The 27,324-nt window shown below is 40.6% G+C and overlaps 2 protein-coding genes across 3 annotated transcripts in view; one reads left to right on the top strand and one right to left on the bottom strand.

Moving 5' to 3' along the window:
• The window catches only part of LOC145994814 (uncharacterized), a 42,392-nt gene extending 20,266 nt beyond the window's left edge, over positions 1-22,126 (bottom strand). For both annotated transcript variants that reach the window (XM_083131131.1, XM_083131130.1), the window contains exons 1-7: positions 21,907-22,126; positions 19,584-19,710; positions 17,727-17,933; positions 15,983-16,145; positions 13,681-13,823; positions 3,859-3,954; positions 898-1,671 (exon numbers count right to left, since the gene is read on the bottom strand). In XM_083131131.1, the coding sequence (XP_082987257.1) occupies positions 898-1,671; positions 3,859-3,954; positions 13,681-13,823; positions 15,983-16,145; positions 17,727-17,933; positions 19,584-19,612 (1,412 nt within the window). In that variant the 5' untranslated portion in view covers positions 19,613-19,710; positions 21,907-22,126. The remainder of the gene's footprint in view (positions 1-897; positions 1,672-3,858; positions 3,955-13,680; positions 13,824-15,982; positions 16,146-17,726; positions 17,934-19,583; positions 19,711-21,906) is intronic.
• Positions 22,127-22,176: 50 nt separating this feature from the next.
• On the top strand, positions 22,177-23,150 carry Alg14 (ALG14, UDP-N-acetylglucosaminyltransferase subunit). Its single transcript, XM_083131133.1, has one exon. The coding sequence runs from the start codon at positions 22,442-22,444 to the stop codon at positions 23,099-23,101; it is 660 nt and encodes a 219-aa protein (XP_082987259.1). The 5' UTR covers positions 22,177-22,441; the 3' UTR covers positions 23,102-23,150.
• Positions 23,151-27,324: the final 4,174 nt, after the last annotated feature.

The raw sequence follows: 27,324 nt of genomic DNA on the forward strand, positions 1-27,324 counted from the left end.
TAGGAAATTGGTGAGTACATCAGAACCAGTACATTTCCTGCTTCACTACATGACTAACATTCCAAGAGTGCTAAGAGTTCAATGAGGATGATTTCCAAGATTCATGCCAAGAATAACTATTTTAGTTGCCTGAATGATTGTGACAATGATCTTTTTTCTTGCAATTTAAATGAATATTATTTTTTCATAATAGGAATACTGCATTTCGACCAGACAACTCTTAGCTTGTCACAAAAATAATTCATCTGCAGACAAGAGAAAAGGTATTCTCTCAAAACTAGCCACAACCATGCACTCACGATCTCATTGCCAACGGCTCCACATTCAAGTCCTGGCATGAGCATAGGTGTCACTTTGTGAGTATACCTTGATCTATTTCATTTAACCATTATTTCACCCTTGTCACCACAATTAGCCTACAGAGGTGGAAAAAAGATGTAAAAAATTCTATCAAAATATAGTGTTATGGTAGAAACAGTATACAATAGATAATATCCAATTATGACTCTAAAACTTCTAAAATTTTGATGCACTACCCACATAAAATAGGATCATGATTATCTACTTTTCAAGAGACCATGGAAAGGTATGGTGAAGCAATCACATTAAATATGGCCACCTAAATGCATATTTGGGATAAAAAAGCAATTATGTAGATTTCTGGAGGAGGGAGGTAGGAAGGTCAACAGGGATGTGACCAAAAAGCATCTCCTCAGGCATCATCATTGATTGAGGTCATAATATGGTAGAAAAATATGTAACACTTTACTACAATGGGATCAGAAAAGTAAAATGCATAAAGCAGGAGAAAATAAAATTTGGGTTGCAGAGTGGATTCAAAAAAGGGCACCCTCCCACCCATTTTAAAAAAAAGTATATAAAATTGCCACTGCTTACCTATCCTCCTTAACCACTCTTCTAGCTTCTAACTGTCCAAGGCTTCTTCTGTCACCAGAACCTTTCTTCTGTGGGCTTTTCGTTTGGTTGGTTGGTTTAGGTGCTAAGAGATGGTCTGTTGCCTGAGAACCAAGGGAGTGGGGTATTTTCACTGCTTGCTGGGAGCCTAGACTTGACAAAGAGTCCCCGGAATCCACACTTCCCCGTCTCTGCTTCAATTTCACACTATGATCATCGCGAGTGAAACTCTTTGTCCTTGTCTGCAATGTCTTTGGAGACACCTGCAAAAGCCCATCCAAGTCCGTCAAGGAGGACGATATGCTATGAAGCCTAGAATGCCCACCCTGACGGCTTGCACCACGAGATAGTGAATAATACTGTGATGTTTCCTGAATGACGTGATCACTGTACAAGTTTAACACTGGCTTCAGCTGCACGACCACTTCTGACCACACGTAACCGAGTAACTGGTCCAGCACGCTACGCCTTAAGTAGTCTTGAAACTCATTGGAAGATGAACCGGATATCCTTCTTGCCACGTTCCCGTTGGACGACTGTGTCAGCTGCAGGCCTCTGCTTGTGCAGGCATTTTCATCATAATGCCCATGGCTTGCGATCATTTCTTCCTTAATGTCAGAATCTTCATCATCGTCATCACTACTGCTACTAGCACTACTAGCACACACATCATCATCATCATCGTGTATTGCATTTGTTGTTCCATCTGCAGTTAAGGAAGGAGATTGGACTCTTGCACTATATGGTATACTACACCTGTAATAAAAGGAAGTGAGATTCATTATTCTTAAGACATAACACTTGTAAGATTAAGATGTGAAATCTAATTAATTAATATACTGGAATTAAGTACTTACTTGATCAGCAAAACTACTTATCCCTGAAAGTAATGGAAACCATTGATAAGTAGTTTCACAGATAAAGCACTTCATTCCAGTGTATTAATTTGTGACAGCATTCTCATTCCTCGAACATGAATTAATTAAATTCAAATTGTGATTAGACGAAAGCAAAAATTCCTAGTGTTGAAGTAATTTGTTACTAGGGGATGGACAATATCAGAAATTTGATATTACGATATATCGTCACAGATGATACGATATTTTTCTATATTGTGTTATCGGCAATATATCATCTCCACAATATATATCACCAAATATCGTGACGATATATCGCTGACATAATATATATCACTAAAATATTGTGACGATTATTACTGAAATGATATATATCATGAAAATATCATGATGATATATCATCTAGTTGATACTGCCTGGATGATATAGCTTTTCAATATTGTGATATATCATCTGGACGATATATCGCTCAACATGAATTGCTACTACAAGAAATGCCTAATGTGTCCATATGAACATGCTTGCACTGGCACAGGAAATCTTGGTGGGAATTTAATTTTTTATCATTGAAGTGCCATGCATGCAAGTTGGTGTAGACACTACTGTTTGTGTATTGTAGTAGAGAAAGTCAGGAAAGTGGTCTGTGTTTTAGATACTGTTAATTTTATATAAAAATAATTAATAACTAGGGCAGTTAAGGTTTCGGTTAAGCAGTAATAGTGTCAGAGGAGAGCAGATCCTTAAAGCACATTAATCAAGCTCCCCAATTCTTTTCTGGCACCACTACTACAGCTAAATGACACTATGTCAAATAGAGGTCATTCATCTAGTAAGTAAAGGTACCTCTGTGCCTATGCACACATGCCATGAAGACATATGGGGTGATTTGGAGGTATACAGCTCCACATATTCATGATCTTGGCCATAGTTGGATCAGCATCACAACTGGCCATCTTTACCCTCCAGAGTTGCCCCACGTAACCATTCACATGATGCTGGTGGACCTCAGAGCCAGGCAGAAACAGGGAAATGACTGGAAAAAATCGTAGTCCAGATAACCTGCTCCGGGATTCAAACCTGGATCTTCTGTACGGTATCCAAATGCTCTACCAACCGAGCTGGATAGCCTTGTTATGAAGAAAGCAAAAGCTATTCATATAGAAAAGAATAATTGCAATCGTGACATGGGGCTTAAACTGAACCCAGAATGGCTAGCGATAGTCAACACAGTAGAGATGGCTCCCAATTAGTCTGCCATCTTCATCGGGAACCTCCCACCCAAAATGCATTTAAACACAGCTTTATAAAAATAAATATTTTGTTTTAAAAATGACAATATTGTGTTCTACTCAAAATGAGCCGTAAACTCTTTGCTGCTGAATAAAAAAATTAAAGCAATTTCACATTTATTATTATTATTATTGTTTCACACTACTGGGAACTGAAATGTGTGTTGGGATTTGGCTAGACACAAACAACAAAAGAATGAAATCAACCGTGACAATTTACTGATCAGTACTTAAAACTCCTTGTATCAGTGTAAATAGAACAAATCAACAAAATTTTAGATTTAAGACAATCAGAACTGAATCACAGGTTAATCAATTAGCATATTTCGTTTTATAAATCAGTCATGCTAGAGACACCTGCAGGAAAGATATCACAACGAAGTGAAAATCAACATGCAACACATGTTACTTGGCAGAGCCAAATCAATGGCAATGTTTTACACTGCAGTGACATGACGTGCTGCATACAAAATTGGACGATCTTCAAGCAACGAACGACTTGCGTTGCTGTAATTTTAGTGTGAAAACTAGTGACCTCTTCTTGTACTTAACTCAGTATTTAAAACCAATATGAAGAAGTCATACATTAAATAAAACACAATTACTGAATCTAATAAAATTATTTTCAGAGGATGAAACATTATGTCATTCATAATTATCTCGTGAAATCCAACCATTCAATTCCAGAAGTTATATTAATATTAATCTCCTAATAATTAGTTAGTACTTTATTGGGAAAATTAATAAACAAATCACTGCCAAGTAAAAACTAACTGTAAGTGGCTCCACCTACTTACCTATGCTTTCTTACATTTTCTTCACACTCTTCATCTGAACTACTAAGTGTATGAGACTCAGCTCTCCTCCGTGGTAGAATGCTAGACCCCACAATTCTACAGAAACAGAAAGATAGGTAAATACAGTATCTCATATTTTTATTTACGCTGCATGTCCATGCAATACCCTACTTATGTGTTTTATTAGTATTTAGCACCTGTATACATTTTCTGTGACATCTACATTGAGTTCTCTTAACCTGTAGCCAGTGGCATTGACACTTGTGGTAGCAATCAGTGGCATGCCCAATGGGGGGTTGATGGGGTTCAATAGCCCAGTATTCCTAAAAAAAAAAGAACGTCAAAGGTGGGAAAAGATTGCAAATTGAGGAATGACTACATGTAACTCCTCCAATTTCGAAAATCAAAAATATTTGATTTGACTGCTAAGCCAGAAATCCCGAGTTCGAATCCCGGCCTGTCCACGGGTGTTCTTTGTGTGTGTCCCTTCATCAATTTTATCGTATCATCTACGCAATTATCCAAAAGTGGCAGAAAAGCAAAGTAAAATAAACCAAATCAATCAATGATTTGATTTTTGTAACTTAGCGCCGCTTTTTGCCACATTTGATAAATCGTGTTGATGATAACCGATAAAATTGATGAAGGGACACACACAAAGAACACCCATGCACAGTTCGGGGTTTGAACCCAGAACCTGTACTGTGATGCACTGTGATAACCACTCCCCCACGGACAACTGCCGACAACAAAGACGAGAGAAAAGCGCTAAGCATTCAGATACGTGGGTATCTGTAAAGCAAACTGCATTTTTCCTCAGTGGTATTTTTCAAGTGGATTTTTGAAACACCATCTTTGTACATGATTAATGTTCTTTGAAAAAAAAAATCATTGCTTGATTTCCTTAATTCCTCCATCTCACGATGTCATTACTGAAGAATCTGGGTTCAAGCCCTGGCCTGTGCATGAGTTTCTCTTGTATCCACCCTTCCCCCGTTTAATTGAATCTACGTTCATCGTCATGGCAGAAATTAGGTAAAGCGATGGAAGAGAAAAGTTTTAAAAAAATACAAATAATTTCTTCCCAGTGCATCTGCAGGGTACTGCAAAATCAGGAGCCCAGAGTTCTCTGTTCACGATTGTTCCTCATGACTTCCATAAGCTCATTAGCTACTTATCGCGATTAAATCTATACAGCTAGAAGAAAGTGATAGGATGTGGTAAAAATTCCAATATATTAAAAGGGGATAAACTGGTAACAAAATATACCTTTTTGTAGTTTCTTCAATAATATTCATTTGGCTTCTTAAATTCTGGGAGACATTTTTTCAATCCAAATAACTCCATTATTTACTGCAGAGTACAACACAGGAACAAGAATTCACGCTCGTCATGGGTTCAAATTCCAGCCTGTACATGAATGTTCTTTGTAAGGTTCTTTCATCATATCATCATTCATCCTCATTTCTGCGATAACCAAAGGTGGCCAGAAAAGCGAAGTAAAATAAATCAAGCCAACAATAAGAACGTGCATTCTCTTGTCCAAATAAATACATCAGTATTTATGACCGTTTAGCTTACTCATTTATTTAACTGGAGGCCAAGAGATTAGTATATTTAAATAAAACATTACTAAGACGAGAGCAAAATAGTGTGTGAGCAACTATTTGTTATAAATTCCGAATTTGAAAATAATAAAAGAAAGCAAAACATTTCCAAGTATTTTTGTCTACACATAATACGTTCCCATTTCATAAATAATGAAACTAATATTTTTACATCCCACATTATACATACATATTATAAACATATATAAATTTGTGGTGTAAATACAGAGAACATAGTACTGCAGAAGTTTCTTCCCTGAGCTCTTCAGAGGATATATAAAGGAATCGAAGGGAAACCAATTCCCTATCTGTTCCTACAGGAGATAGACCGAGGTACCATAAACCACGACCTTTCAACCATTGCAGAGGGGGGTGAGGGGGCAAGGGAAGTAGAGGCAGAAACCTTCCCTTTTTCTTCTCGCGGCCGTTTCTACCTGAAACTGGTGAGGCGGAAAAAACCGAGCTAGACTAGCTCCTTCCAGTCTTGCCCACAGATCTCACCGAGGGACAAGAAGTGCGTGAAAAAGAGGTGTTGTATGTGAACTGTTATAGCCTGTGTAAGATTTTGGTTTCTCTCTCTCTGAATGAAAGAAGGTATGGTTAAGGTAAAAGCCAATAGATGGCACTGATCACAGGTTACGTCATTCATTTTGCCGGTTGGATGTAAGAATCCTGAACCGACACACGTTCAAAATCACAATCCAACAGGGCACTCGACGTGACGGGAGAGGTCAACAGGGGACTTAGACGAACGTAGTGGTGATGGTTTAATTTCATTTCTTTCGTAGGGAATTAGTTTAATATTATTTTATTTAATTTTGTAGAGTTGTTCGTAGTATTATATTAATTTGCTTGTTGATCTTTACCGAGTGATCGTCATTACAGACAAGTAGGAAAAGGTGGAAATTTAACAAAGAAATATTCTCTTAGGTAATCAGGTAAACATGGATGAATAATGATACCAATTAAATAGTCAGCAAAAGGAGAGAAAGTCAATTATTAGTTAAGGATAACTATTGAAAATTATCTTCATATATATATTAATGTTATCGTTGAGGTCATAATTGTTAATGACAGTTTATGTATATATAATATTATTGTTCTAATACTAAATTGAAGTTTTGTTAAATAAACTGTCATCCAATCCTATCCAGTGAACTTTATAGTCTAGTAATTAAACTACTTGATGTATGGTGTACCACGTACCTATGGGGGTCGAGTACGTAGGTTCATAGCTATCTTTCATCGGTCAATCGGAAGGGTATGTTTAATCCCAATTAAAACAAATAATCTTAAATCCGAACCAGAGCAAGAAAGAAAGGGCTATACTGTGGCTTCAACAAGACAATAAATATTGTGATTTGAAAATAATTAGAGATATGAGATTGATTGATCTATCTCTGCTAGACTAGCTACTCCTCAGTGCACGCTACTGCCTGTAGCGGATGATAACCTCTGCCACCTGAAATTCTAGAATGAGGGAAAACTACTTACCCTAGACAGAAGGACGTTTGTCTTGTTCTTTATTGAAAAGAATTCGGCTCTTGTGGAAATGGAAATTTTGGTATCCCTTCTCAAAAAAATACAATTAGAAAATTTAATTTTACTTAATATGTCCTATTTGGAGAGCCCTTTAGGCCCTCCATAATAAACCAAAGTGAATAAAAAATCTTAAATGTAGTACTGTTTGGATTCTACAACCATGTAAAGTAACCAGTAACTCTTTCCTCTCCTCCCCGAAACTACCCACCCACCTTACAGTAAACACTGGCTAAAGTATTTCGTGTTTCCTTTCAACTGTTTCTGGCAACACTGACCGTAGAGACGCTACGGTCAGTATTCCGTGCCTCTACTCACAGTGTCGTCGATCTTTTATCTACCTTCTTGAAAATGCGACTCAGATCGCGAAATATTGAATTATTTCTATTCGTGTGGTAAGTGTTTACTGTCTCCTTCATTATTTGTGTATATATATATATATATATGTAAATATCATGGGCCAACTTGAGCAAGAGTTTTTGGCTACCCAACCCCTCCAACCCCTCCTCTGGCTCCGCTTCATCGACGACATCTTCATGCTCTGGACACATGGAGAACCATCCTTGTCAGCCTTCCTGGACCAACTTAACCACTTCCGTTCCCTAAAATTCACCTGGACACACTCCCCCAACCATATCACCTTCCTGGATGTGGACGTGCACATCGAGGGAGGACACCTGACTACCTCCATCCACATAAAACCCACCAACCACATGCAATACCTACACTTCTCCAGCTCCCACCCGTTCCACACCAAAAAAGCAATTCCATTCTCTCTGGCCCTCAGGGGACAGCACCTGAACACTTCACCCACCTCCCGCCAGAATTATAACCTCCGCCTACACCAGGCCCTGGTTAACCGTGGATATCCCTCCATCCTGGTCACCAAGCAAATATCACGAGCTGCCTCACATACCACTACCACCAAGAAACCTGCTGCCACCAACCCACTTGCACTCATCACCCAATATCATCCCCACCTCAACAAAATCAGGCACACACTGCACTCTCTTCTCCCAATCCTCCACAGTGATCCCGAAACCAAAAACATATTTCCCGACAAACCCAGGGTGGTTTTCAAACGCCCCCCTAACCTCCAAAACATCCTGGCCACAACACTCCTTAACCACACATCCAACACCCCCCTACCCATAAATGCAACCGACCCAGGTGCAAGACCTGTCCCATCCTCATCACTTCTCACACCCTCCAGGTGCACACGGCCACTGGCAAATTTACCCTCCATCCCAAAGGGACCTGCCATGCCTCAAACCTTGTCTACATCCTCACCTGCAACATCTGTGGTGATTTTTACCTGGGGGAAACATCAACGGCCCTCAACCTCCGCATCAATAACCACCGCTCCTCCACCCACAACCTGGACTTCACTGTCGCCGTCCACACCAACCACCACATCAGTTTCAACGACTGCTTCCGGGTAGCGATCATCCACCTCCTACCCCAACCAGCCAACACCTCTGTTCGCAAAAGATGGGAGAGGGCCTATATATCGGCCATGAGTGCAACCACTCCACCTGGCCTGAACAAGGCCACCCAGTAATGCCCAACCCTCACCACCCTCCCTCCCAACTCATCCTACACACTCACAGTTTACGACGAGCCTGGTGACGAAACAGTGTTTTTTTCGTTCTACGCACCGCTTCTTCTTCAATGGGGACCTGGCAACTCTGCAGGACCCCAACTTCCGGTTCCGTCTTCTGTTTCTTCTCACACCGATGATGCTATAAATTAGCGAAAATTTTGAATTTTCCTACTGTCCGGTGAGTGTTTCCTTTTACCTTATTTGATTTTTACTTAGCCCTTTTGGCCCTCCAAATAAGGTAAAAGGAAACACTCACCGGACAGTAGGAAAATACAAAATTTTCGCTAATTTATAGCATCATCGGTGTGAGAAGAAACAGAAGACGGAACCGGAAGTTGGGGTCCTGCAGAGTTGCCAGGTCCCCATTGAAGAAGAAGCGGTGCGTAGAACGAAAAAAACACTGTTTCGTCACCAGGCTCGTCGTAAACTGTGAGTGTGTAGGATGAGTTGGGAGGGAGGGTGGGAGGGTGGGTGAGGGTTGGGCATTACTGGGTGGCCTTGTTCAGGCCAGGTGGAGTGGTTGCACTCATGGCCGATATATAGGCCCTCTCCCATCTTTTGCGAACAGAGGTGTTGGCTGGTTGGGGTAGGAGGTGGATGATCGCTACCCGGAAGCAGTCGTTGAAACTGATGTTGTGGTGGTTGGTGTGGACGGCGACAGTGAAGTCAAGGTTGTGGGTGGAGGAGCGGTGGTTATTGATGCGGAGGTTGAGGGCCGTTGATGTTTCCCCCAGGTAAAAATCACCACAGATGTTGCAGGTGAGGATGTAGATAAGGTTTGAGGCATGGCAGGTCCCTTTGGGATGGAGGGTAAATTTGCCAGTGGCCGTGTGCACCTGGAGGGTGTGAGAAGTGATAAGGATGGGACAGGTCTTGCACCTAGGTTGGTTGCATTTATGGGCAGGGGGGTGTTGGATGTGTGGTTAAGGAGTGTTGTGGACCAGGATGTTTTGGAGGTTAGGGGGGTGTTTGAAAACCACCCTGGGTTTGTCGGGAAATATGTTTTTGGTTTCGGGATCACTGTGGAGGATTGGGAGAAGAGAGTGCAGTGTGTGCCTGATTTTGTTGAGGTGGGGATGATATTGGGTGATGAGTGCAGGTGGGTTGGTGGCAGCAGGTTTCTTGGTGGTAGTGGTATGTGAGGCAGCTCGTGATATTTGCTTGGTGACCAGGATGGAGGGATATCCACGGTTAACCAGGGCCTGGTGTAGGCGGAGGTTATAATTCTGGCGGGAGGTGGGTGAAGTGTTCAGGTGCTGTCCCCTGAGGGCCAGAGAGAATGGAATTGCTTTTTTGGTGTGGAACGGGTGGGAGCTGGAGAAGTGTAGGTATTGCATGTGGTTGGTGGGTTTTATGTGGATGGAGGTAGTCAGGTGTCCTCCCTCGATGTGCACGTCCACATCCAGGAAGGTGATATGGTTGGGGGAGTGTGTCCAGGTGAATTTTAGGGAACGGAAGTGGTTAAGTTGGTCCAGGAAGGCTGACAAGGATGGTTCTCCATGTGTCCAGAGCATGAAGATGTCGTCGATGAAGCGGAGCCAGAGGAGGGGTTGGAGGGGTTGGGTAGCCAAAAACTCTTGCTCAAGTTGGCCCATGAAGAGGTTTGCATAGGATGGGGCCATTCTGGTACCCATGGCTGTACCTCGGATCTGTAGGAAATTTTGGTTTTCGAAGGTGAAGTTGTTACAAGTGAGGACAAGGTGGGCTAGGTGGGTCAGGAAGTTGGTGCTGGGGTTGTGAGGTTTGGGTCTGCTATTGAGATAGAATTCTATGGAGCGGAGGCCATGGGAGTGAGGTATGTTGGTGTAGAGGGAAGTGACATCAATGGTGGCAAGGATGGTATTTGGGGGCAATGGCGGGAGGGTGCTGATTTTCTGGAGGAAGTGGTTGGTGTCACGGAGGTAGGAGGGCAGAGCTTTCACAAGAGGCTGGAGATGGGAGTCAACAAAGGCTGAGATTCGTTCTGTAGGTGAGTTATAGCTGGACACAATGGGTCTGCCAGGGTTGCCAGGTTTGTGGATTTTGGGCAATAGATAGAAGGTGGGGGTGCGGGGATTGTCGGGTATTAACATGGCGGTGGTACGAGCTGTTAGGCCTTCAGGTGGGCCGCGGGTGTGGATGAAGTCCCGGATTTTGGTGAGGTGTTCGGCGGATAGGTCAACTGTGGTGGGTTTGTAGGTGGAGGGGTCAGCCAGCTGGCGGTTGGCTTCCGCCAGGTAGTCTTGAGAGTTCAAGACCACCGTGGTGGACCCCTTGTCAGCTGGGAGGATTTTGATGTTGTGGTTGTTGCGGAGGTCTCTGAGAGCTTTCTGTTGGGGGGGATTGAGGTTAGGTTGGTTGTGAAAGTTGTTTAAGAATGAGCTGTCAGAGGTGGTGGAAATGACGGCAGTGATGTATCTTTCCAAGGGGTGGTTGGTGGGCAGGGGGGGTGGATCTTGGGAGGAGGGGGGGCTAAATTGAAGGAGGCTCGGGTGGGTTTCACTGGTAGTAGTTTGGAGTGAGGGATTTTTGGCCCAGAAATGTTGCCATCGGAGGCTGCGAGCAAATGTGTGTATGTCAAAAAGTAGGCGGAATTGGTTGGGGGGAGTTGTGGGGGAGAAGGTGAGGCCTTTGGATAAAACAGCTATTTCATCAGTGCTCAGTTTATGGCTGGATAAATTGAGTACAGTCTGGTTGTTTTTGAGTGGGTTAGGGTCATTAGTGGTCATGGATCTGGTAGGGGTGGGTTTGTCCGTGGACTGGTTGTTTCCCAAGGTGCGATGTATGGGAGTGCAGTTTTGGTTTTCAGGGGGGGTCTGTGGTGGTGTGGGAGGGGTGGGCAATGGTAGAGGGGGGTCGGGTAATAGCGGGCATGTTGGTGTGGGACTGAAATTGGGTGGCAGTGGAAGGGGAAGGGTGCAGCCAGTCTGAAAAGCTTGACGGCAGAGATTGGAGAGTTTTTGGAGGTGTTTAGTGTTAAGATCACTGGCAATGGAATGGGCGGTGTGCCAGAAGGAGTCTATTTTGTGATGGTGGTTACCTGGGGTCAGCAACAGGATTTTGGTAAGGGATTGAATAGAAATAGACAGTTCTCGGGCGCGATTTAGCTGGGATCGGTACATGGCGTGGGTCAGTTCAATAGCGAAATTTCTCGCTAGTGGGAAAATCGTGGGTTTTATGCTTGGGGGCATGGCGGAAAATGGCAGTTTGGGTGTGAGGCTTTTGGGTGTTAGGCCTAATATCAAACATGAGTGCAGGAAGCGTGCATGGGACGTAGCTTTGGTGTAGGAAACAATAAGAGATCGCAGGCGGTTCAGTTGATAGGAGTTATACGTGAAAGGATTCATACCAAAAGTGGATAATAATGGATAAAAGCAAGGAGGGCCAAAAGGGCTAAGTAAAAATCAAATAAGGTAAAAGGAAACACTCACCGGACAGTAGGAAAATACAAAATTTTCGCTAATTTATAGCATCATCGGTGTGAGAAGAAACAGAAGACGGAACCGGAAGTTGGGGTCCTGCAGAGTTGCCAGGTCCCCATTGAAGAAGAAGCGGTGCGTAGAACGAAAAAAACACTGTTTCGTCACCAGGCTCGTCGTAAACTGTGAGTGTGTAGGATGAGTTGGGAGGGAGGGCGGGAGGGTGGGTGAGGGTTGGGCATTACTGGGTGGCCTTGTTCAGGCCAGGTGGAGTGGTTGCACTCATGGCCGATATATAGGCCCTCTCCCATCTTTTGCGAACAGAGGTGTTGGCTGGTTGGGGTAGGAGGTGGATGATCGCTACCCGGAAGCAGTCGTTGAAACTGATGTTGTGGTGGTTGGTGTGGACGGCGACAGTGAAGTCAAGGTTGTGGGTGGAGGAGCGGTGGTTATTGATGCGGAGGTTGAGGGCCGTTGATGTTTCCCCCAGGTAAAAATCACCACAGATGTTGCAGGTGAGGATGTGTGTTGTATGTGTGTGTACATACATATATACACACACACACACACACACACACACACACACACACACACACACACACACACACACACACACACACACACACACACACACACACACACACACACACACACACACACACACACACACACACACACACACACACACACACACACACACACACACACACACACACACACACACACACACACACACACACACACACACACACACACACACACACACACACACACACACACACACACACACACACACACACACACACACACACACACACACACACACACACACACACACACACACACACACACACACACACACACACACACACACACACACACACACACACACACACACACACACACACACACACACACACACACACACACACACACACACACACACACACACACACACACACACACACACACACACACACACACACACACACACACACACACACACACACACACACACACACACACACACACACACACACACACAAAGTGTCTCATTAAGTAATAGCAGAAACTGACACAGGTGAAAGTACACGATAATAGAAGCAAAAAAGCCTCAGTAAACATGGGTCTGCAAACGAGACGTTTTCGAGATAATCGCGAATGTGTGATTATTGTGTACTTTCACCTGTGTCAGTTTGCGCTATTACTTTTGAGACATCCTGAATATAATATATAAAAAGCATGATAAGTACCAAAGTCTAGCAATATGCTGCAAACCACCTACAAAGGTGGACGAAATTTGAAGGGAAAATCACATTTTAAGTTTTATTAGCCTGGTCCCCTAAAAATGTAAAATTGACGTTCCACCATATACTCAAATGGTGTTATTTTGTAATTTGCATGTTTAAGTAACTAGGCTCAACAACCTCTCCCGGTGAAAAAGACACTTAATATAATTACAAACGAAACATGCAAAATTTTCACTTGGTGTTTCAGGTTCATAAGCACTGTTAAAAAGTATACTGGAAGAGAAAGTACATTATCGTTAATCATCCAGAAGTACAGTTGAAACATTTTTTACTTTATTTAATTTGTAATTAGGTAATATTATTTAGTTATCCCTTGCTTTTGATGATGGAGTTAAATCAAGGAATTTATAAATGTACTACAGTACCTGAAGTGAGGGAATCTGCTTTTCCATTGCTGACATTCCTCAGTCATCTGTTCTGGTACATCATAAGGGTGCTCCTCATATAACATACCCTCCATCTGATCCAACAATGTTTGAACTTTTTGAGTGGTTTCTTGCTCAAATTCCTGAAGGAAAAAAATAAAGTGAAATAATAGTAATCTGTTTTTAATTGAGTAGAACTTAGAGCTGAGCTGAGGTAGATACCAGTGGTACCGGTTTTGGCATGTATAGGTTGGAATTTAATCACAGATGACAGTCAATATTTTTACAGAGTCTGGGTGATTCATGGAAACGGCAAAAATGCTACATTGTACTTTTGCAGAGTTTAAATATCCTGGAAATTGTGCAAATTAAAAAAAAAAATCATTATTTTGGCAATAACATTGTGGATACAAATAAATTAGGTGATTAAATTATTATCTGATGTGGAATTATGATATTTTAAAGCAATGGCATAGTTCCATTGGAACACCGATGATGCTATGAAATTAGCGAAAATTTTGAATTTTTCTACTGTTCGGTGAGTGTTTCCTTTTACCTTCTTTGATTTATTTATATATATATATATACAGGATGTTCCAAAATGAATATCGGAGTTTCAATGAAGTGTATCTTCTATTACATATACATTACAGAAATGAAACATACCTTAAAAGGAAAGGTAACTCAAACAGTTTTTGTTTGTACTTCGCAAGTGATGTTTTGTAACTCCGCCGCAGCACGGCGCTAGTAGTAAGGTGTAACTCAGCAATTGGTGTGCAACGTGTTTCTCGGCGGGAATATGGATGTGATTCCCCATCGGATAACAACATCCGAAGATGGTACAACCAATTTAAGAATACGGGATGCCTGTGCAAAGGGAAGAGCTCCGGAAAACCAAGTCTACCAAATGAGCAAGTGGAACAGGTCAGAGCAAGTTTCGGTTGGAGTCCCAGAAAATCTGTAAGGCGGGCGAGTCGAGAACTCTCAATGCCGTCCACGACTGTTTGGAGGGTGTTATGAAAGAGACTGCACATGAGGCCGTACCGTCTACATCTGTTACAGGCCCTAAAGCCTGAAGATAATGTGACCCGTGCCAACTTCTGCGAAAATGTGCTGGACATGGAATATGATTTTCTTACACGTGTGATCTCTAGTGATGAAGCCTCATTTCATCTTAGTGGACGAGTGAATACACATAATGTGCGTATTTGGGGGTCTGAAAATCCACACCAAACAGTGCACCACATGATGGATTCGCCAAAAGTGAATGTCTTTTGTGCTCTACAAGTGTATGGACCTTTCTTCTTTGTGGAAAACACTATCACTGGTACTGCTTATTTGGACATGCTCCAGCAATGGTTCTACCCTCAACTGGATCGTGAGCAAGAAAGGAACATCTTCTGACAACAAGATGGCGTGCCCCCTAACTTTCATCGTGAAGTACGGAATTGGTTGAATGCTGTTTTTCCCCAACGATGGATCGGTCGTCATTGTGAGGATGACGTGGCTCTTCTGCAATGGCCCCCAAGATCTCCCGACCTCACCTACTGCGATTTCTTTTTGTGGGGGTATGTAAAGGATAGCGTATACATGCAACCGCTACCTGCCGACTTCCCTGAATTGTGATGCAGGATTGATGCAACTGTGGAGTCTGTTACACCAGGCATGCTAGCTTCAGTGTGGGAAAAAATTGCCTACAGACTAGATGTGTGCCGTGTCACAAGGAGATCCCACATTGAACACTTGTAACTTGTGACAAAAAAACTGTTTGAGTTACCCTTCCTTTTAAGGTATGTTTCATTTCTGTATTGTATATGTAATAGAATATACACTCAATTAAAACCCCGATATTCATTTTGGAACATCCTGTATATATATATTATATTCTGAACTACCTTGAATTGTTAAGATTTTAAAGTATCAGCATCAATATTGCTGGGAATCAGTAAGACATCGGCATTGGTTCAAAGTGGTATCAGTTTAGTCCCAATTTCGAAAAGTATAAAGTTTCTCCCCAGCCACTATTATATCATATCGTTACTCTAGCAGCCTTAATGCTCATGTTTCAATACAAACATAAATGCTAGGTGCATTAATTAAACCCAGTATAATCCAAAAGTTGCATGCACACAACTGACCCGATCTGAAATTGGAATAAATACCAGATAATCAATACTGTCCCAGCAAAGCATTTAAGGGATAAATCTTGGAATCCAAAGAATTCCCAGTTTGTAGATACCATGATTAAGATGTTATAAAAAAACGAACTGAAATAATGTTTACATCACTAAAACACACTTACATCTGACCAAGATAGAGAACTGGCAATACTGCGACCCCATCCAGAAGACCCAGTGTCATAAATAGGTTTCCACGGGATGTAGTCTAATGGACCGCTTCCTCCCAGTCTACGTTCCACAGGAACTTCATTCCTCAATATTTGTCTGCCTAAAACACCATCATATCTGGAAAATGAAAGAACATTAATTTCACTGAAAAAGTGCATTAATAAGACAAATAATAAATATAAGCACCAGAATTCAAGCCTCGTGTATAACTTACAGGTAGAAGTACCTAACTCCAACATTAAAAAATATCTCACCACGGCTGGGAATGGAATTTTTCTTGAAATAGAATGCATTACTTTCATTAACATGGTGTTTTTTGTTTCTCTCTGATTACTATTGATGAGATTAACCACTAGTGAAACTACGTGGTGTATTACAATTGATAATAGTTAACATAAAAATGTTTTCATAAGTATCAAATAAGTACTAAATAATATAAAATACATCGAACAGAGTCTTCAGAAACTTTTTCCCCTTTTCCAAATTTAGTCTCCTTTCAAAAAACTGCTTTATTCCAAATTCTGAAAACTTACATCTGCTTAGAATTCCTTCCAGAGCATTCATGCAAACCTTCATGAGGTTTGCATTCAATGTTGTCTAGATATTAGAATAGAATAGAATGGTCTTTATTTATATAGCCACGAAACTATGACCATAAAAAGAGTCCCCAAATTTCTGTAAATTTCTTGTGCAGGAGGACACCTCTGTCAGAATAATCAAGTCCACAAGACACGACAGATAATAATAATTAAGCCCGACCCTGTGGCCGAGTGGTTAGCACATCGCGCTGCTACGCCAAGGGTCCCGGGTTCGAATCCCGGTCGGGCTTGGTTGTTTGTGAATGTCCATTCATCAATTTCATCACTCATCCCCATCTTCGCAAATTAGCCAAGAGGCACAAAACGCGAAGTAAAATAAATTAAATCAAATCAAATCAAAAATAATAATAATTAACAAATAAAACAGTAAAAAAGAGAACCACAAGGCTCAAGAGGTGAAGGCAACATAGACGCTATTATGCTGTGCTGCGCCCCTCGTGGCAATAACGCATCTCCACGTAGAGGGGAAGCTTATATAAATGCTATAACATGTACTATTATAAAGAGTATTAAGAATTTAGTTCAGACCGGAAAAGAAAATGTAGTGAAATATCTAAAAGATTTAACAAAACGGATCAGTTTGATGTCATTTGTGACAAGACGGATGCATTTCCGGTCCACACCAGTCCATTTCAAGCCCTGAATCTCTCTCTTCAAATTAAATACAGATACATGTATAACTGAACACCATTTCCGCACTACAAAACTGAAAAGGGCTTTCCTGATGGCATGCTGGTATAATTGTCACCTTGTAATGAAGGGGTCCCAGGTTGAATGCCTAGTGGAGACACATAATGGTTCAGATCTCACTTTAAACCATAGGTACAGTTGTGATTAGCCTTTCTCTGCATAAAGTGGGCTTGAAAACAAGTTAAGGCAAAACTAGAAAGAAAAAAAACTTTCTGGCATTCTTATTACTAGCACTGGGATTTTGATGCATTTTTTTTGGTGGGGTGGGGGAAGCCTAATAGATTGTTCACTTGGGTTTCATAACGATATATGTACACACGTAAATAAAAGTGTATGTTTGCATGTATGTACCATAACTGCAAAACTTCCAATGTTTGCATTAATGTCTACAACATGAACTAAGGCTTACCTTGGAAAGGCATCAAAATTTTCCTTCTTATTAACGTGTTTAGCATCATTAAACCTTGTACTTTCAGATTCCAAAGACAGAGTGGATAGTGTGTCCGTAACAGCAGATCCAATGTCCCTGCACAGGTACACGTAGTCTCCAGACTCCATCATGTTTGGGGATTCCCTCAACGATCTCCCATCTCTCTTTCCAGACTGATGAAGGTGGCTACAATAACATAATAAAATTAACTTTATTATATCAACTATTCTTATAATAATTTTTAATGCATATCAGAAACAATGTACACATACTATTACCTGATTGTTCAGGGGGGGAGGGAATAGAGCACATCAGTTTATACTTTGTTCCAGCACTTACTGTTCAATGCTTTTAATTTCAGTAGCTGCAAAACCATGCCAAGAGCGCAGATATTGGTGGGTTTAGTACATTTACATTACTCAAAAATCAAAAAGGGTTTACAAATATTCTAAACAATTTTCACTTCATATTATGAAAGTAAAATTAGATATTAACTTACTATTTGGCACACATAGGAGACATATGTACTAAGTAGAAATGTTAGTGAAAAATGCAGGCTCCAAAAGGACTCAAGCCCAGATATCTAGCACTGATAGGTAAAACAACAAGATTTATTTGATTTGAATTTAAATTTTTTGGGTGCATCAGCACTTAGGCTATTTTGCACCTGTCACATTATACGAGGTCCAGCCCCTTCAAATAAGTAACGTCGCATAACTAAAATCTTAAAACATCCTGACTTAGATTAAAAGCTGAGGCTCTAAAGGGGCACTCAGCACACATAAGGACAAAGAAAACAGGACAACACACAGAATTGTACTGGTCATAGGGCCAGTCGCCAGAGCCTCGTTAGTCTGCGAAAACAGTCCAGGGTGTACTACATGGAAGTGAGGTTGACAATTGGGTCTATTAGGTGGAAGGTCACCCCTTACACCCCAACAATAAGATTGAAAAATGAGGATGCCCTAAGGCTGACTCAGTAGTTCGGTTGGTAGAAAAATGGCACAGTATGCCAGTCTCGAGTCCTCGTGAAGCCTGCATTTTCTTTCTTACATTTCTATGTAAAATATAGCCTAGATCCATTGCTGCATTCTTGCACAATGTTAAACACAACACAAGTATTCCACGGTCCTAATCTTGCAGGAAAAGAATTTTGACTGCACGATTTGTTATATTTATCAGATTATGACAATAATAGAATGAAATTACTCAGGAAATATTTAATATATTTCACTTCAGGGTTTTAAACCAGGAGAATTAAGCACACTAAGACCTCTTGGTGAAAACCGGAACATTTGATCACCCTCAAGGTAATGGTTAATGATCACCACATGGTGGTCACCGTGAATAATAACTGAAATTGCCGTGGTCGACACACAATCTCTCCATGAAATGTTCCAGGTTCGAGTCCTGGTCTGGGCATGAGTTGGTGAATATCCCTTCATCGATTTCATTTATCCTCATAGCTGCAATTAGCCAAAAGTGGTAGACGGTGATGCAAAATAAGACAAATATTATAACACAGAATAATACTTTGTTTGGTCAGGTGATGGTTTTGATTCAGACAATCCCCTGAGCAATTTATAATTATTTTTTTTTTTTTGTACATTTATTTCAATTTAAGATCAGGAGAGCAAGATCAAACAATGCAATTTCAGTTCAATATTATGCTGTGATGTAAATGATGGAGAAAATTTGGTGAAAAACTCGAAACTAGAACTTCCATTGATCACCTTATGAACACCTTTGATCAATTCCTATCTCTATAAACATTTCCTGCTCCGAAACCTTTAGAAAAATGTTTCTAAACATTAATTCCAAAATTATTTTACTTACATATTACGTATTGTTTGACTGCCTGCCATAATATATATCAGCAGCTTTGTTTCTTCACCAGTGGAGAATGCACACTCATACAAACAGCATTTCTTAAGAAAATTATGTTGAATGGCACATGCAAGACCTGGAATATAAATTATATTGCATCCATAAAACTACATTCTAGCGCAAAGAAGGCATACATATGCAATAAGCAAAACATACATAACAGGCTCATTCAATTTATAACCGGAAATATGTTGTCACAAATATTTATTACAAGAACCAAAAGAAACTACAGTACTATGTTTCAACATAGCCCTCCCCACCCAGTTCAATGCACCTATGCCAGCGCTTGATAAGGGCACTGATTCAACAGGAAAAAAAATATATTTTGGACACGTGTGTAACCACTCATGCACCGCTGACTGGACTTCATCATCATTCTTCATTGATCCACTTAGTGCGCACCAGTGGACAACAGACCACGTCGTCTCTGCACAAGGCTGGTTTCAGTTTCTCGCACAAAAGGTTGGAGTAGGTGGTACTGTTTACATTATAACCTTTGGGCATTGTACGTATGAAGTAACAGCAGGGAAAGAGAGGCAAATCATCTCTCGTATCAAGCCTTACACTTGAGCAATGTTGCTTTCCGTGACTGCAGTGACAGAGCGACCTGGACGTGGAGAATCTTCAACACCGGCCCTGTTTGAACTTCTCAGCCCACTCGTACGCTTGTGATCGACTCATACAGTTGTCACCATACTGAACTGTCATGCAGCGATCAATTTCTACCGGTTTCACGCCTTCACTCAACAAAAATCTCAAGACACTTCGCTGCTTCACCTTCAAGCACTCCTGTAAGGGTGATGCCATCTTGTGTAACCGTTTCCCAGTGTCTCATGTGTGGGGCAGGAGTGCCAACCCCAGCTATGAATAGCTTACAGACGCCTTCACAAAATAACAAACATATAATAATCATGGTCGTATTTTAGATTTTTTTCATACTACTTTTCAAGAAATTTATTGAATGCACCTTGTACATACATATATCGTGGGTACCTGGAGGAAACCCTGGGGGGTAAAGGAAACCAGGAGCATGGTGCTGATGACATCACCCCACCTTCGGTCGTGATCAAGAAAGTGTGGGGATCTAACTCCACACCTCCTATACCCCTTCATGGCATGGTGCAAAGCACAGGGAAGCACTTTACTTTTATATACATATATGAGGTGTAATTGCTTCAAAAATATAAATATACTTATAATGTATTTATACTTTTAACAAATGATTTTAAACTTAAGTTGGTACTTGTACTATCCTTCGGACAGATTTCTACAGAAGAAACTACTTACCGTAATAAGTTCCTGAGTATTGTCTAACATCGGGAAGGTGTTTTGTGTGAAATTCAGGTAAGTTTTCCGTATCCTGGAAACGGATTTCTTCAAATTTAAGTTTGGGCCTCATTTGGGGGAAGGTGACTCTGGCCAATTTCTAACATGCCTTTAACAGGGAGTCTACAGAAAAAGCCGGGGAACCGGAACGGAGCAGAGGTGGGGTCGCGTTAGCGGTTGGGGGCGGTAGGTCAAGTACCAAAGGGGCGGAGCCCGGAATCGGTGGAAAATTTGAGTCAAAAATTTCAAAGGAAAATAATTTTTTATTTAAATTTCGCACCGATTCCGGGATGGATAGCCCCAAATACCTTTCACGGAATGTTCCACGAAGCAGATAGGCAAGTACGAATGTCGAAAATTGACGAAACTCAGAAGTTATAGGTGTCCGACGGATAGTAAACTTGTACCCTTAAGTTAACTGCAATATTATTTATACACACACACAAAATATATATATAAGAACACAGTTCTTAGTGAGATAGTGTTCACACATGTAATCAAAATCATTGCCCACCGAGGGAAATCAGAGGCAGGAATCAAAATATCCTCCGCGAACATAAGCACTTTACGCGACTGATGAGGGCAAAGTGTTAAATTCTGATTGTGTAATGTTCCTATGTACATTATTCTGCAAATTATCAGGAGTAAGCAAATGCCTTGTAAATACATTCATAAAAAAACTCTTCCTTCCTAAATTTCTGACTGAACACCACAAGCATTATAACGTATATTCGCTGCGGGCACTAAGAAGTGTGTGTTCGAACACGGTATAATTATCGTCGGTTAATATTCATATACATTGCCAGCTCTAAGCGTCCTTCCTTGTTTTTAAGCTTTCACGGGTTTCCTCTCAACGCAAACGTGAAGACAGTAGATAACTGTAGTAACGGATTTATACATATAGCAATACCATTGTATTTATCCTAATAAGGTATATTGTGTTTACCTTCCTATGCATCCTTAATTAAATGAAAACAAACATCGTTCTTGTGTATGTCCCCTGCAGGTGCACCTGCGCCTCTTATGTCACTTCCGCTATGCAAAAACAAATACTTTTTGAGACATTTTTCAGAGTCTTATATTATGTGTCACTTTCTCTAAATATTATACGAGTATAATTTACTAAAGTCCGAAATGTATTCTCTTGAACATGATGGAAGTAGAGCACTTACTTTGGTAATGGTATATTGACTGACTTCAATTGTCAACAAAACAAATAAGAAACAGCAGCCGCTATGTTTTGTGTAAACAGCTGACGTTGGTGCCGGATTGCGTGTATATTCTAAATATTTTTATGGTATCAAATATGAATGAGTTACAGAATTTTAAAATTATATTCCTAAGAGAGTAGTGCACAAACGCAAATATATCGTGAACGGTGAACTCAAGTTCTGTGCAATAGAGGCGTGACTATGTAAAGTGTAAACATCACCTAAGAAATACATGGAATTCAGTCTTATTTATTGTGAAGTAACGTTAAAATGATTTTTTGGACTGTTTTCATTTTAGTAATTGTAATTCTTCTGAGATTTTTATATCTCGTTTTTGGTAACTTGAATGCACGTAATCAAAAATGCTTCACTCTTCCCAATTTACCAGTAAAACTTGCAGTTGTCATTGGTTCCGGTGGTCATACTACAGAAATGCTGCGTTTGGTAGATAAGTTGGATTTTAAACTTTACTCACCAAGATTATATATTATGGCTTCAACAGATAAATCCAGCGAAGTGAAAATACATACAATAGAAAATACTGAGAAAGGAAGAAGAAATTTGGCTTCACAGGAATACATCATTGCTAAAATACCAAGAAGTAGAAAAGTTCATCAATCGTATATAACATCAGTTTTTACAACTCTGCATTCTATTTTGTGGTGCATACCACTAGTGATGCGATACAGACCAGATGTTGTTCTTTGTAATGGTCCAGGGACATGTATACCAATTTGCATTGTTGCATTTATGATGAAGCTTTTATGGATGAAGAATTGCCTGATAGTATTTATTGAAAGTGTGTGCCGAGTAAAGACACTTTCATTGTCAGGAAAGATTTTATTGTATTTTGCAGATATATTTTTTGTGCAATGGCAAAGTTTGAAAGATATGTACAAAAGAACATTGTATGTTGGGAGATTAGTGTAGTGTTTGTACCTGAATTTTGAAGAAAAAGTAAACAGTTAAGTGGAAAAAGCTTTTTTCATCAATTTTCTTATTATTTATTTAAACTTCTTGTAGCAGCTGTTATTTAAACTTCTTGAAATTTCTGTCAAATATGTAGGGTTGCACAATTTTCCTTTGCGAGTGCAGGACACTCACTGACAGACCCGTAGCTAGGGGGGGGGCAACTGTCCTCCCCTGAAACCCTGCTTTGCCCCCCTGTGAAAAATAAATAACACATTCCTACCTGGAATTCTCACTATTATTTACAATGATATCCTATATTGCTCTCCGAACATAAGAAATACACTTATGGATTTGGTGATTTATTAAGGAAGGTGTGTTGGATGAATAAGGGGGGAAAAGAAAATCCTTTCCAGATCCAGATTTCAGAAAATGATTTCACGATTTTCAGTATCTAGACATTCTGAGTGGTCTTGTATTATTAAAGGTGCGTAATGTGTTTGGATATGTTTTCTTAAATGTATTTCTATGGAGTTTGAAATGCTCAATTTTTTTGTTTTCCACGTCTACCTGTTGGTAATAGTGTCAGTGATGCATGTGGAAGAGAGAGAGAGAGTGAATATTTGATTTTTTTTACTTAACATTACTTTTCTGCCACTTCTTGTTAACTGTGACAATGAGAATGAGTGATGATATGAAACTGATGAAGCAACACCCATGCCCAGGCTGGTGTTCGCACAGGAACTCCTGTCATCGTAGTGCGTTGTGTAACCACCCCACTACCAGGTCAGCTACTGGGTCAATTATCAAACATGATGAAAATGTGATAGGGATTCACATTTATTATTTCTGTTAGAAAGCAATAAAAATTGTGATGTGATACGAGTTAGACTAAGCATCTTTTGGGATGTAAATAGAAAAGGCACTAAGAAGTTTTGTAATACACTTTTAATTTTCACAATCTTTCGAAATACTTTCCACAACACACGATACACTTCTTCATCCTTCGAAAATCAACTGGTTTCCTCAGTGAGCTGGGCACACCCGCATCCCATGCCCTTAGAAGGTCCTCTCTGTTGGAAACCTACTCCTTTAACCTGTTATTGACGCGAGGGAACAATGCAAAATCACATGGAGCGAGGTCTGCACCGTAGGGAGGATGCTTCAGCACAGTACATGGCAAATACTCGGTGCAAACTTTGGAGAGGTGGACAGGAGCATCGTTGTCATGGTGGAGAAACTAAGTGTCTGACCACGAGAGAGCTTGAAGTACTCTGGGCAGGCACTCCACGGTGTATGTTCGCGGTGACTGTCTTCTGTGTTTCCAGCACCAACCGCACCACAACTCCCCTTATGGTAAAGAAGGCAGTCATCATTCTCTTCTTTAAGGATCATGATTTTCGCACAGACAAGGGCGTGTTTTTATGTTCTACGAGCCAGTCCTTTTTTCCTGGGCTTTAGTGGGCATGTCATAATAGTAAAGTCAGGTCTCATCAACTGGTAAGATGCTGTTGATGTAACGAGATGTTCCATTTTCCTCAACATGCTTCAACATGTCACAACGTGGTGCTGATCACATCACCTTCAATTTGGCCGAGATCGAGAATGTGTGGGGATCTATCCCTACATCCCCTAAATGTGTCTTCATGGCACTGTGCTGTATGCACGGTGAACTATTATACCTTTAGCCTACCTTTTATTTATAACCTAATTATTCCACAAAACATTCTATCACCTCTTCTGCTGTGGAGTGGATTCTCCTTACTTAAGCCATTCTCTGACTAGCAGGAATCAGTATCAGCATAAAAAACCGTGATATTTGGGGTTGGAACGTTTCTGCTTAGTGGTGGCGATAAACGCCCAGAGACCTCACGCTGCGAGGATGGAGTAAGGTGATGGAGGCCCCTTTTACAGTTGGTTTCGTACTACAGTCATTAAGGAATATATTTCTCAAAATGTAAAGAGAATACAAAACTATGATGACACCGTAATCCAAGAAGTCATTGATCAATCAAGGGGTTCCTATTTGTTTATTGGGTGCCAAAGAAATGTGTTTCAAAAATAGAACAATACAATTCACACAACATTTTACAAAATTGTCGGCGTGACCAGTAAGCCAACATTGTTTGTAGTGATGTAAGAGACTCCCTTTTGAAGCAAATAGAATCGGTGGTAGACTGAGAGACCCATGTTTTAATGTACAAAAAAGTATTACACATTTTTACAGAATTCATCAAAGTGTAGATAATATGTAGTCATTATTATTTAATTTATTTGATTTATCTTGCAAAACACAGCACATTAGTGTTATTGAATTCTCATTAGATTCCTTTATGTGGAAATATCTGGCATACTGGAAACTGCAGGGAATAAATATGAGGCACGATTTATAAAGGGCTCCCTTAATCAGTTCTGAGGGAGGCCCAAAACTGTTGGTATGTATTAATCGCCAATTAACATTATCAACCTGCAATGTAGATGCCTCAGATTCGATTTTCAGTAGCGGCCCATTTAAATTTCAAGTAGATACATTCCCGATTAGCCTATTTATGTTAAATTTTTTGTTGTTCGTTGGAATTTCACAATATCATCCCTTTCCAGTTACTTATTGCTTTGTGGGGGGAAGTCACGTGCTCCCATGTACCCCACTATACCTGCGAACTCAACACGATAGAATAATATATTAAACAATATATTAAAAATTTGCCCCCTCTAGGATAGACTTTGCCCCCCCCCCCCTACCAAGAATTCCTGGCTATGGGCCTGCTCACTGAACACAAACTTTTAAACACTCATCACACAAGATTATAACATATCTTAACACAGGCTCAGTTATTTCACCACATTTAAATCTAATGGATGCATGACGCTTAACACTTTCAGTGCTGGTGACACACACCGTGTGTCGTAGACGAAGCATGTTCAGTGCCGGTGACACACATGGTGTGCGACACTGACATTGTTAGTTAGCATTCGCCAGTTGTGAGTCGGTTATTGGCTTGGACGGTTGTATTCGTTTCGGCCTCTTGAGGGACATACTAGTGCATTGATTTACACCACTGGTTTCGTGGTTATGTGTTTTCACTATGAAACCATACGTTGCAGGGTCGTCATAGGCAAAAAGACAATATACTGAGCGGGTGAACAAGAGGACATTGAAAGAAGCAGAGTTACATAAAATTGCCGAGGCATCATTCGACATCTCCACTGAAAAATGTGTTGGTTCCAGGCCCGTAGCCAGGATTTTGTTTTGGGTGTTGGGGGGATCATCCCTTATCAGTAGCTGCCACCTACAGGCGAAGTAGTGGAGGTATAGAAGCATATATATATATATATATATATATATATATATATATTTGATATTTCAGGGGGGGGAGTGGCTTCAGCCCTCTAAAACCTCCCCCTGGCTATGATTCGGAAGACTCTTGGCATAGGACGTATGATGAATTGATATGACTCAGATGGTGAAGATGATGATGGTGTTGGTGATACTCTAAACCTTTCTACTGATGGTCAGAAAGAGTCGTACCTCCTACAGCAATGCCAAAACTTATGGAACATCTTCCATCTAAGCTTGACAGAACACACAGAACAAGATGTAGAGTTTGCAAGGCAACACAATATTACTGCACCGACTCTGAAGATCAACCTGGACTGTGTTTGGAAATCTGTTTTGCACAATTGCACAACAATTGAAGAGTTGTGTTATTGCCTGTGCAGTGTTGTGAATAGGTGCATACTGTTACTATTTTTATTGGTGGTTTTTCACGTTCATTGTTCTGGAAGTATTCTTCACTCTCTATGCCCTCTTGTGTGTGCAAGAATAGATAGTTTTGTCTGAATTTGTGATTCCAAAAGTAAGTTCATTTCTTAGAAGATACATTATTTTTGAGTTTTGAATGTATGGTATTTAATGTAACAATAATAAAGTTTCTTGTTTATCGTTAGCGATACCTTTTTTTTTCAGATGTTTTGCAGTTAGTAGTGATATAATACCATGGCACACACCATGTGAGACTGGCCTCTCACAAAATAATTTATGCGAAAGGCCGGTGACACACACCATGCGACTCCCTCCAAAATCTCTAAAATAACAAAAATGAATTGTACATTCGGAAAATATAACAAATACTTGTGATATAAACAAAATCAAGGTAACAGATTTTGAGGTGCTCAATACATCCAGGTAATGGCCTGTGGCATACGCAATGCAAAATGGACCGGCAGTGAACGTGTTACTGCTA

Source organism: Lepisma saccharinum, chromosome 11 (assembly GCF_977018435.1).
Source record: "Lepisma saccharinum chromosome 11, izLepSacc3.1, whole genome shotgun sequence".
Classification (NCBI taxonomy): Eukaryota; Metazoa; Arthropoda; class Insecta; order Zygentoma; family Lepismatidae; genus Lepisma; species Lepisma saccharinum.

Coding starts and splice junctions, on each gene's coding strand:
- Alg14 (XM_083131133.1), top strand. CDS start 22,442: ATGATTTTTTGGACTGTTTTCATTTTAGTAATTGTAATTCTTCTGAGA.